Genomic DNA, 12292 nt, shown 5'->3' with positions numbered 1-12292 from the left:
TGCCCCCTCCCTCCCGCCCACAGCGCGTGAGGCGGGCAGCGCCGTCGAGGCTGAGGAGCAGGTGAAGAGCGTCCTGGCGTGGGAGCCGCGTGCCAATGGCACGCGGGAGAAGGCCGGCCCACCAGCTGCTGGGGAGGATGAGACCACGTGGACTGCACCTGGCGGCCAGCCGGCTGTGGTGGGGCCTGGGGTTGGGCCAGAGGAGGCCCTGGAGGCGTCCGCGGCGGTGACCGGCACCGCCTGGCTGGAGGCTGAAAGCCCGGGCCTGGGTGGAGTGACCGCAGAGGCCGGCAGCGGCGACACCCAGGCCCTTCCAGCCACGCTCTCGGCTCCTGAGGAGGCCCTGGGACAGTCATCGATGCCCCCTGCCACCCCCGAGGCTACAGAGGCCAGGGGACCACCCTCCCCCACTCCTGGCGACAAGCTGAGCCCAGGCCCCGAGCTCCCCAAGGAGAGCCCCTTGGAGGTTTGGCTGAACCTGGGAGGCAGCACACATGACCCGCATGGGCCAGAGCCCACTTTCCCGTTTCAGGGCACACTGGAGCCCCAGCCGGCCTCAGATATAATTGACATTGACTACTTCGAAGGATTGGATGGTGAGGGCCGTGGCGCCGACCTAGGGAGCTTCCCGGGGTCGCCAGGAACCTCAGAGCACCACCCCGATACTGGGGGAGAGACCCCTTCCTGGAGCCTGCTTGACTTATACGATGACTTCACCCCCTTTGATGAATCTGACTTCTACCCCACCACATCCTTCTACGATGACTTGGATGAAGAGGAAGAGGAAGAGGAGGATGACAAGGATGCAGCAGGAGGTGGAGATCTGGAAGATGAAAGTGACCTTCTGGTGCCCACTGAGAAGCCTGGTCTGGGGCCCGGGACTGGCCAGCCCACCAGTCGGTGGCATGCTATCCCCCCACAGCATACTCTGGGGATGGTCCCTGGCAGCAGCATCGCGCTCAGGCCCCGCCCGGGAGAGCCAGGCAGGGACCTGGCCCCAAGCGAGAATGGCACCGAGTGCCGCAGCGGCTTTGTGCGGCATAACGGCTCCTGCCGGTCAGTGTGCGACCTCTTCCCAAGTTACTGTCACAATGGCGGCCAGTGCTACCTGGTGGAGAACATAGGGGCCTTCTGCAGGTAAGGGTGTGGCAGGCAGGGGCACAGGGGCTTGTGAAAGAACTGGAGAGTGTATGTGAGGCAGACTCAGCAGAGAGGGGGACATGATGGGCACAGCTTCCAGAGGTGGTGCATTCCCGAGCCAAGAGGATCCTGGGATTCCCAGGTCAAGAGATGTTCACATGATATCTTCCATGGAGAATTACTTCTAAAGTGACCTCATCACTAGGAGAGATTCCCCAGAAGTAAGATCCTGTATTTCTTCCAATTATGTGTCCTTTACCAAACCACTAAACTATAAAGGCAAAGTGAAGGGACTTCTCTAAGGGTTTTGGAAAGTCGCCTTTACTGGCTTGAGGGGTCTTGTTGGAGAGTTCTGGCTACGTTAGCAGAAAGAGTAGGCTTATAAACTTACTCTGGAGGAAAGAAGGCCTCTGAGCACGCCCTCTGAGACACATATGCCCTCTGAGACACATATGCGGTAGGAGGAAGACCCAGTCTACCCTCAGGGCACGTGTAGGGGGTGGGCATGTAGAGTCACAGTGAGGACCTTCTCGTTGGGAGCAGACCCCAGGAGCAGCCATTCAAGTAGGTCAAGCGAAGCAGAGTATCTTTCCTGGCATAGCAGATGTGGTGGGTTCCTTGACTTTGGGTAGTGGCTTTTCCCCTACTACCTTGATTTTTGTCCTCCTTGGAATTACCCAGCGCAGAATGTTTTAAAGACCCAGAGAGTTTAGTGTCTCTAAGGATGTTGTCTGCAACCACCAACCCATGCCTCATCAAAAATACATCATAGACCTGCCCTCACAGCAAGATTTTAACCTGCTGGAGAGCTCACTGGCTTATTCTGGAAGAATCCCAAGTTGGGGTGATCTGGGTAGTTTGCTTGTCTCCATCCTTTACAGGCCCTAGAAGTAGGGTAAAACCCCCAGATTCCTCTGGGACTTGTTTCCATTGGTCCTAGGGGGAACATTTCTGTAATCTGGGTGTCTCTGTAAGTGTTGTTCCGGACGTTTTCCTTTTTCTTGGTCTTTTTAGAGGTATGTGAAGAATTCAAATCTGTAGGTCTTGATGTTCCGATAGAAGAATAATATATAGAAAGTGCGAATGTTGTGCCTTTGGCGTTAAAGCTTGACTTCCAGTTCCTTCTTTCCTAGAAATGATCATGAAATGATTAGGCTCAGTCATATAGGATGTGTCCACACAGTTCTGATTGGAGTTGTCCAGTCATTGCTGAAAGGAGGAACTGTCATCAAGACATCATGGCCACAAGACCTTGCCAGTCTGTTAAGGGCTACCAGAAATATGTGGAAACCCTGGATTTTGCTCCTCAAGCTTTGGTTAGTGGGACTTTAGTCATGGTTAGTGGGATTTAGCCTGGTAGTTCTGAACTCTCTGTGCGAAATCATTGTCTTTCATCCTACTGGAGGCCTGAGTTTTCACCTTCAAAGTAGTCTTGCTATCGCTACATGAAATGGAGAGCCCTTGGTGCCTCTGGAGAGCCAGAAAAGTTCCCAGAAGCTCCTGGAGCTCTCGGGACTCCTGAGTGGAAAAGCAAGCTTGTCCTCAGTAAGCTGCCTGGCTGTGCTGACCAGGGAGCCTCCAGTGGGTCCCTCCTCAGAGGGCTTTTCCACAAGTCCCCCCACCGGTTCCCCTTGCTCACCTTCCCTCCCAGGGACACTCGGGCCTCCCTCCCAGAGATCGTCCTCCGGCTGTGCACGCCCAGGAGCGGCTGTGGCTCAGAAACTGTTTTGCATTCCGCTCACAGGAGACTGCCGAGCCCTCAGTTGCAGACTGCAGCAAGCCTTTGTCTCTGTCACCCTGACCCACTGCAGGGAAATGAGCAGAGCTATGGCAGAACTTGTCTAGAACCGTGGGTTAGCGGGATCTTCTTTCCCCACCGTCCTCAAACAGATAGCCTCCCAGGACTGCAGGGGGTCCGTTGGAAAAGAAGGACTCCTGTTAGTCATGTCTCCCCACTCTCTTCTGGGTGTGGAGTAGCGAATTCTCCGAGGTATGATTTCCCCTTTTCTGGACCCCATTCTCTTGTCTGTCATTTACCCTGAGGTTCATGTCCTCCCTCCTTTGCCTGCCTCTGTATCCTTCCACATCTTTCCTCTTTGAAGCAGCCTGGTTCCCATGGAAACAGCAATGTCATTGGAAGAGTTGGAGCCTGGGAATGTCCCCAAGGGCAAGAGAAAGTCACTCAACAAAAGGACTAAAACCCACCCAGACGGTTGATTCTCACTGTGCTTTCGTGACCGTTCTCATGGTAATAGCACAGGACGCTTTAGGGGCAGAATTGGGGGGGGGGGGCTGCAGAGATAGGAGAATATACATCCATCTTTGTGCTCGTCCTTGTCTGTCACTTCCTTCTGTCTCAGTGTCTGCGTAGCCTCGTGAACTAGACGGGACTGCAGAACAGCAGGATAGGATTTCCCGGTAGAGTGGGTTGGTTACTTTTGTAGCCAAAGGTCCTATTGCCTTGTTTTTCACCCAGAGCTGAGGGCAGGGGGAGCTGAGAGAATCCTGTGATTGTCCTCCTTGAGGCTGCGAGGTCAAAACCCAGGGTTCCCACCCTCCGCGGTCCCTTAACAGTCATGTGAGTGACCAGGTCACTCTGTCTCTCGGCGCCCTGGTTGTCTCGCTTATCTCCCGGACCCCAGCGCTGTCCTGCCCACTGCATAGGGCGGTTCCGCAGAATATCCACTGTGATTTCTGCACAGACTGGGCACAGCCCAGTTCCCAGGGTCCTCTAGACACTCATAGGAACAGGCTGCTGAGGTGAGTATGGGGCTTAGGGAGCAGGCCCTCGCTGTGGCCACGGCTGCCTGCCCGTCACCTCAGTCTCACTCTGTCGCTGCCGCAGGTGTAACACGCAGGACTACATCTGGCACAAGGGGATGCGCTGTGAGTCCATCATCACCGACTTCCAGGTGATGTGCGTGGCCGTCGGCTCAGCCGCCCTCGTCCTGCTCCTGCTCTTCATGATGACGGTGTTCTTCGCCAAGAAGCTCTATCTGCTCAAGACGGAGAACACCAAGCTGCGTCGGACCAAGTGAGTCTGTGCAGCTGCACCCCTCCATCTGCTCCGGGGATACGGGCACGAGGGATCCTGGCACCTGCTCTGCGTCCCTAGCTGTGTTGTTCATGCCAAAGACCCACCCAGGTTTGTCCATTCCTGCGCGGAATGTGCTGGCATTGTGGCAGAGGCCAAGCCCCTGTGGCACACGGCAGCTGTCTGGCACCATCCCCAGCACCCCGCCCTCCCCTGGATGGAGGGCACTTCAGGAAAAGGCACCCAGCGCCCTCCTGGTGGTGGTCCCCCATGGAAGTTACTGTGCTCAGTCTTCCAGCGGCAGAGTGCACCTGCTTCCTGGGTCTTTGACAGCCATGGCCCGTGTGAGGGTTTCACTCACAAATCACAAGAAGTAACTCCAGCTCCCTCAGATCGGCCGTCTCTCAGTACTGGCCCCTCTGACTGAATGCCGTCGAGAAGGAGCTTGGCAGTGCATGGCCATTCAAAGCCTGTCAACCCTTGGTCCAGACAGAAGGGCGAGGAATTTAGGGAAGTCCTCTTTACCTCTCCTAAGCAGAGCTTTCCTCTGCTGGGGATTTTCAGGGCCAGATGGGAATAGAGTCTCATTTCAGCATCTCTCTCAGCAGAGGAGTGACTGTTGTGTGCGTGTGAGAATCCACACGCATTTCCCTTAAGTCCATGCCTTGAACACTGGGATGTGGCCTTATACACAGGGAGAGAATCAGTCTATCCCTGAGCAAAGTAAGGAATGTTCTGAAGTGTCACGGGAGCCACAAAAGGACGAGGTTGCATTTCTGCTTCCTTGGGGCCTGAGAGACAATTTATGCAGAACTGCCCCACCTCCCTTTTGACCTGTTGCCCCTTTAATCCCCTCCCCCCTGACCTGAGATTCCCTTCAGAGAATGCAAGCGAAGGACTTTTCCTGGGTCCTGGGAAAAGGACAAAACGCCATCTGTTGCTCCTTTGCTGGGTAAACTCCTGCCCTGTGTGGATGCTGGCAGCCGCCTGGAGCCTTTCAGCTAACCGTCTGGGGGCTGAGGGGGCCTCTCCATTGTGCCTGTGCACTGACATGAGGCCCGTCTCTGCATGTGCTCAGAAGCCTGGACCCTTGTTAGCAAGGGGAGGAGAGGGAGAGGGTGCGACCACCTACCTATCAGGGCAGCCGCCAAGGAGGACTGGGCGGAGAAGGAGCAGCTGCCAGGGGAGAGGAGAAGCAAGAGGGGTGGCCAGAGACAGGGCCTCATTCTAGGCCTTCCTCCATCAGCAGGGTATGTGTTCTGCACAGAGCATGGCCCCCGTGGCCCTTCAGCTCCGAGGCTGTCGCCCTCCTTTCCCAGTGCATGCTAACTTGCTTTCCCAAGCCCGGTTACCGCTCTGATAACGCTCCGCACCCTCGATGCTCTGCAGACACTGCTGTGGTTTCCTGAATCTAAGATACACACTTTCCCCCCACATATTAACGTCTCTGAAATTGGATTGTGTCTTACAATCGCTGGCATCTCATAATCACTGTTGGCCAGATGGCAGTCGTGATGTAGTTGTAATTGCCTGGCATTCACGATCCTGGCCAGAGCTGTTCATATCGTTGTCAGTGCTTTATCTAAAGTCTCAATGAGCTACTTCCAGTATATAATAAAAACTCTAGGTGATAAAGTATTAGATCACGGTTTAAATGGCGGAAGTTTTTTCTCCGCAGTGCATCAAATGGTGTTACGTCTTAGTGTCGTCTGTGGCGTTTGATGAAAGAAGTGTTTGACCCGTGAAGCTTTCGTCAGGTAGTGCCATGATCGTTGCACTTACATTTTCCTGCTCTCTTCTGTCCTAACCAGCAAATTCCGGACCCCGTCTGAGCTCCACAACGATAACTTCTCCCTCTCCACCATTGCCGAAGGCTCTCACCCAAACGTAAGGAAACTTTGTGACAATCCCTGTACCTCCTTCCCCCCCCATGCCCGCACCTTGGCTCTCTGTGATAACTTACCTGTCAGGTGACTCGTCTTCTCCACACCTCCCCTTACCCACAGACACAACCCGGCGGCTGCCCTTGTCTTTGGCCTATTTCAGAGCGTGGAGCCTCTCCTCACAGCTCTGGAGGTCAGCTTAGGGTGACCAGTTGGGGTGGTGATGTGGGGCTAGGGGCAGGAGGGTGTGTCACTTGCCTGACAAGCAGAGTTATAGGTAGTACCGAAGATCTTTTTCCGGGATGACTCATGATTTTTAGCTTCATCTAGACTTTAGAAGTCTGGTTTGTCTTTCTCCGTGTCTTTCTACTTTCCGTATCGAGAAGAAAGACTCCACTTTCGCCGTGAGGGGATGTCTTGTTGGTCACTGAAGTGGACGGTGGTTGTTCTTTGGGGTGTATAGAAAAACAGTGTCCTTTACACTCTCTGAGGACCCTAAAAACCGGCAGGCACACTAACACGGGTTAGAGCTAAGGAGGGCACAAAACAGTGGGGGAATAATAAGTCTAGGGGTAAATTCTGTTCTTGGGAGGATGGGCTCATAAGTACCAGTTGAAACTCAATAGAAAGTCCCGACAGACCAGTTTCTAGAGATCCTGGCCTTCTAGTGTGTTTTCTGGACCAGACTAACCAGTAAAGTACTGAGTACTGTCAGAGAAAATTTCAGAAATAAAGCAGAAACCACCCAAGCTCCAGATCACATCACACCCAAGCCTGGGAATCCGGCACGTGACGCAGGCCCCATACCAAGGTAAATGCATCGATATGCAGATAAGGGAGCTACACTCAGACTCTTCAGATGGACATGGTGAACATGAAGAGGAAATTTTGAAGAAGTTCTTTGAAACAATGGGGCACAGGCTATCAGAGTTCATAGAGGTCTCAACTGTCTAGGCCAGCGCCGTCCAGTGGCACTTTCTGTGGGATGGAGACGCTCTGTGTCGTCACGCCCACTCCAGCAGCCACAAGCTACCTGTGGCTGAGGAGCTCACGGAAGAGCGGCTCGTGCTACTGTGTGGGACAGCGCAGATCCAGACCACTGTTTTCCTTTGCTAGATGGGGACAGTGTAGCCCCAGCAGGGCAAAGAGAGAATAATGGTCGATGTGACCTTGTTCACCAAACCCCAGGGAAGAACTTGGCCTGGTGGAGGAGGAGCAAAGGGGTCAACTTTAAAGAAGAAATGAAAGAGGTTAGTTCAGGGTAATTTTTTAAAGTCTTTGATACAAAGGGTAGAGAAACAGATACGATTTTACTTGGTACGCACCAAGATATTAATACGTTCAAGAGGGATCTAATAACCCAGGACACCAGATGTCTTCTAAACTTTAAGATTGATAAACACAGTAATCAACTCTCGAGATAGGCACCTTGAGGGCAGGAAGAGTCTTCCTTGTCTCCATACACTCCATCCATCCCTGTCGGACCCCTTGAGGTAATATGCGTGTAGTCGCCCTTTGTGGAATGCTGGCGAATGATGGCCTACCGCAGGGCCTTCCAGTTCCATTGTATGCATGGGGCAGCCCATCTGCGGTGGTTCCTGCAGGCAGGGTATTCGTTGTCCAGAGCACTAGGGTCCTCAGGAAGGTTTCTCTTGCATGCATTTTCTGGCATCCCAGGTGTAGACAGACGCTGGTCCCCTTCCCAAAAAGGGAGGGGAAGAAAATAGCTCCTCCTGGAGGTCTTGGTGGCACAAGCCAATACAGAGGTTTCCAGTTCTTCTTGGCTGACCCAACTTTGTAGGAGGCATGGCATTTGTCCATGAACGCTCCCACTGACCTTGAGTTCAGAATATGACAAGCCTTAAAAATGCAGCGGGGCAGGGGCTGGTCAGCATGGTGGACCCTGCTTGAGAAGGGCCATGGGGTTGTCTGGGGAGCGCTCAGGACATCCCTCAGTGAAGTGGCAGGTGAGACTCTGGCGGTGTCCGGCCCCTCCTGGACCTTGCAGGTCATTTCCACCTGGCATCTTTCCCTCAGCTTGTGCCCCAGGGGACAGCCTATCCTCTCTGCTGAAGCTCTGAGCGTGAGAGGGGATGACTGTCCTGTCCAGCAGAGTGTGTACTCCTGGATTTCCTCCCTTCAGCTCTTAATTCTCTCCACCTAGCCCAAAAGTCAGACTTGGTCATATTCAGATCTTGTGGGCACTGACAGTTGAGACAACTGCCACTTTATCGTGAAGCGGAGCCCTGTTGCTTCAGCCACCACACTGAGTGCTTACAAGCAAGATGGAAGCCGGGAAATCTCCAGGTGAGCTGGGAGTGGAGGAGAGGGGCACCCGACTCAAGCCTGCTTGTGCAGCCTCTCCCGGCCCCGGCCCCTCACCCCTCAAGTTCCTTGGTGGTATTGATGGCTCCGAAAATTTTGGAGAGTTCTGCTTATCTTCATAGAGGGGTTATTTCTTTTACATAACTAAAGGAGATCGAGTGGGTCATTTTCCTAGCCATTTCCAGTCATCTCTACAAGCCACACTCTGAAAAGATTTCAAACCAAAAAAAGGTGCTGCTTTGGGCTGGCGTCGGGGGACGGAGCCGTGGCTGGCGCCCGCATCAACAGCACTTCCTTCCCCACCTGCAGTCGTCTGGTGCGGTTCCTCGCCTGGGTTCTGCAGCTGGTGAGCCAGTGGCTGAGTGAGCGTGTATGCAGCGAAGGAGCGTCAGGAGGAAAGGGAAAGCCTGTTTTCCTCCTCCCGTGCTGTGGAGGCCGGCAAGTTTTCCAGGAGGAATGGCTAGTGTGTGGGAAACACAGCGTGACTGAAGTCACCTGAAATCCACGGGCAAATGCTGAGGGCTGCCCTGTGGATCTTACAGCCATGCTGTCCATGGGATGTTGCGGATATGACTTGTTCTTCCTAAGATTCGACAGACCTTCCAGGATGTCAGTTTATTCATTACTAGGACATCTCCACGGTGTCCCTTAGTGCTTCTCTGCACCCCGCCCCCATTTAAATCTTTCTTTCTTGCTAGGCTCAATTTCTTTCATGCCCCATTCTGAGGGAGGTTTGTGTCTGGACCAGTGGGGCTCCAGGCCTGACCCCACACCACTCCTGGGCTGAAGGATGCCCGTTTGGCTGGAGAGGAATGCCAGGAAGAGGGGGATGCAGAGCAGTTTCCGGGACTGAGGCCAGATGGAGGGCCAGCTCCCTTGCCACGAGGGAGTTCCCGCAAATCAAGGCAGATGGGCCTTCTGCTGAGGATCCAGCAGCCCTAGGCGTAATAGGATCGAGTTCTGGAGGAGACACTTGGATTAGGATAGCTCTGTCTTGGTTCAGACACTCCCTCACCTGTCCTATTTGTTTCAAGTACTTAGCTTGTCTAATAACATTGTTTGGATACCTGTGTTCCTTATTTTTAGAATATACTTATCCCACCTATTGGCCCAGACGTCCATTTTCTCATCTGTCTAAATCCCATGAGCCAGGCTTGATTTGGGCCCCCACCTTCATGGCATTTGATGTCCAGGTGTGTAAGCACCCCTGAATCTACTTTTCCTCACATGATGCCTGTTTGCCCCCAAGGACTGTGTGATGTTGGGGGTGGGGGGCAGTGTGGTGGGGGGGCAGTATTGAGCAGCATGAAAGTGAGTCCCATCTTTGTAAAAGGATTGGCAAGTACAGGCCATCCTGTCCTGTTCCAGGTTTGCTGGGATCCAAAATCTGCTCTACCCAGGATCTTTAAAGGCCCAGCTCTCAAGCTTCTGTGCCCAGTGTCTCTCCCCAAACAACACAGAATTACACGGCATGAAGAGTTCAGTTCTACCTCATCCTACTTCCCTCTCTGTACAGCCTCTGTGTGTGTGTGTGTGTGTGTGTGTGTGAATGCATACTTAATATCGGGGAGCTCTTTCTATCTCACTACATCTAAATTTATGTCATTGAAGTTTTTTCTAAATCTCTCCCAGCAGCCATAGAAAAGATCAAGTGGCTGAAATCTGCCTCAATAGTGTATGAAGTTCATTTCCTCTGGCTCTTGTGGCATTGGGAATGGGGAACATGTGTTCCCCTGTTGTCTGGAAATCCTTCCTGAGGTCTTTGAAGCTCTACTGTACTGTTCGGTTCAAGCTGGTCTTCTGGAAAAGTGCCAAGTGAGGCTGGGGGCAGGGGGAGGTGACAGTGATTTCTACATGCAGTCCTTTTGAACACCTGGCGTGTCCTGTGTCAGCCTGCAGCCTTTCCCTGCTTTCTTGCCAACCAGTCATTACCCCGACCTAGTGCTGTAATGGGTCAAACGCAGTAGCAGTCAGCGTGGACAAGAACTCATCACAGTTGTACGGAGAAGGCCCTACTCCTGAAGCCTGATGATTCCCTTCAGTTTCGGAAGTGGTTAAAGTAAGAACGGTCTGAGCTAGCTGGTCAGATAGCAACATTCTCTACCCTTCGCACCACCCGTGTCTTTGATCAGCAGAGCTCCAGGCACTTACAATAGCAATTTGGAGCGCCTAAGAGAGACCTGAGGCCTGCCACTCGCACGGGTATGCAAGCCTATCTCCGAGATATTGTGGGTTCCACTCCAGACCACCACAATAAACATCGAGATAAAGCGAATCAAAGGAAAGTTGTGGTTTCCCAGTGCATCTAGAAGTTAGGTTTACACTCTCCTGTAGTCTAGTAAGTATACAATAAAACAGTGTATACACCTTCATTTAAAACTACGTTCTTGCTGAAGATTGCTAACTGTCATCTGAGCTTTCAGCGAGTCGTAATGACTGATCACAGATCACGTAGCAAACATAATTAATAATGAAAAAGTTTGACATATTGTGAGAATCACCAACATGTGACACAGACATGAAATGAGCAGACGGTGTTGGAGAACAATGCCGATGACTTGCTCAACACGGGGTTACCACAAACCTTCGATTTGTATTAAAAAAAAAAATGCAGTGTCTGCCAAGCGCAATAAAATGAGGTGTGCCTGCAATGCCCAGATGGCCCTGGAGGGAGAGAGCAGTGGGAAGGTAGGTGTCGCTGTAAGAGCTCTCCGAACACCCAGAAGGCAGAACTAGGGGACTGTGGACAGGTGTGGGTTTCCTGAAAACCTGTAACAAGCCAGTTCAGGTCAGGGTCTGGAGCTGGTCCTGGGGCTGCAGGCAACATGCATACCTGGGTAGGCAGGAGGGCTCCGTACACGTCAGGGGAACCAGCAGCACGAGTATCGTCTGACGCAAAGTACGGCAGGCCGTTGAGGCAGCGGGACTCACCCGGGCTTGGATTGAGGAAACACCTTTGTAAATTAGCATCTTTTGGTCGATAAACTCCTGCCAGTAAGGGGCACACACACCTCTGGCCTCTCGTCAGAGGAGTATAGGTGCCGCGGGGAGAGGGGCCCTAGTTTTGCTGGGAGCAGCTCTGCGCCTGACCATAGGCCTATTCGTGCCCCGCTGTGTGCACCCACAAGACGTGTTCCCTGACCTGTACCGACCTTTCTGGAAGAGCAGGACTCAACAGCGGGAAGGCCCTGGGAGGTGGGCCGGCAGGCCAAGCAGAGCTCACCAACAGGTGAGACTCTCAAGGGGCCAGACCATGTGTTAAAGGGACCGTTTCTCCCCAGTCTCTGTCGGAGGGCAAACCTTGCCCTTGCCTACACTAAAGGCATTTGTAATCCAGCTACCTGCCAAGCCTTCATCTCCATCTGGCCAGTGGTTTTCAGGATGATTTTCCTAGAAAGCAGCTGCAAAGGCGTCACTTTGGCTCATTCAAGTCTTAGAGTTTCTTTCTTCTTTCAAAAGCCTGGGGTGGTGATTTGACCCCTCTATCCGCTCTCTCCTTCCCACCCCTCCCTCACCCTTTTCCCTCTTCCAGGATGATCCCAGTGCTCCCCACAAAATCCAGGAAGCTCTCAAGTCCTGCCTGAAAGAGGAGGAGTCATTTAACATCCAGAACTCCATGTCACCCAAGCTCGAGGGTGGCAAAGGTGACCAGGCTGACTTGGAGGTGAACTGTCTTCAGAACAACCTCACCTAAAGCAGAGCAAGAAGAGGGGNGTTAAACTCTTTCCTTTCTCTGGTCTCATGGCATGCCTTGGTGTATTTTGCACAGGAGGGAGAGAACACAAAATAAGCAAAGAGCCTGAACAGAGTCGCGTACATTGGGTGGTTTTGTCTGTGCCGTCTGTACATTGCTTCTGCTGCTGTGATTTCTAAACCCATGCTGTTATTCAACTGACTTTTTTTTTGTACT

At 52.9% G+C, this 12292-nt stretch overlaps 1 protein-coding gene across 1 annotated transcript; it reads left to right on the top strand.

Annotated features, from left to right (window-relative positions):
- Positions 1 to 4: 4 nt before the first annotated feature.
- CSPG5 (chondroitin sulfate proteoglycan 5) lies at positions 5 to 12091 on the top strand (the record flags this gene model as incomplete). The annotated part of the gene is made up of 4 exons (XM_019798010.2): positions 5 to 1137; positions 3986 to 4174; positions 5986 to 6061; positions 11915 to 12091. Coding segments are annotated over 4 exons (1560 nt in total), but the record flags the coding sequence as incomplete, so codon positions are not given.
- Between the last annotated feature and the right edge of the window lie 201 nt (positions 12092 to 12292).

This window comes from Ailuropoda melanoleuca, chromosome 4 (genome assembly GCF_002007445.2).
Source record: "Ailuropoda melanoleuca isolate Jingjing chromosome 4, ASM200744v2, whole genome shotgun sequence".
NCBI lineage: Eukaryota > Metazoa > Chordata > Mammalia > Carnivora > Ursidae > Ailuropoda > Ailuropoda melanoleuca.
This window is presented reverse-complemented; position numbering and strand designations above follow the sequence as displayed.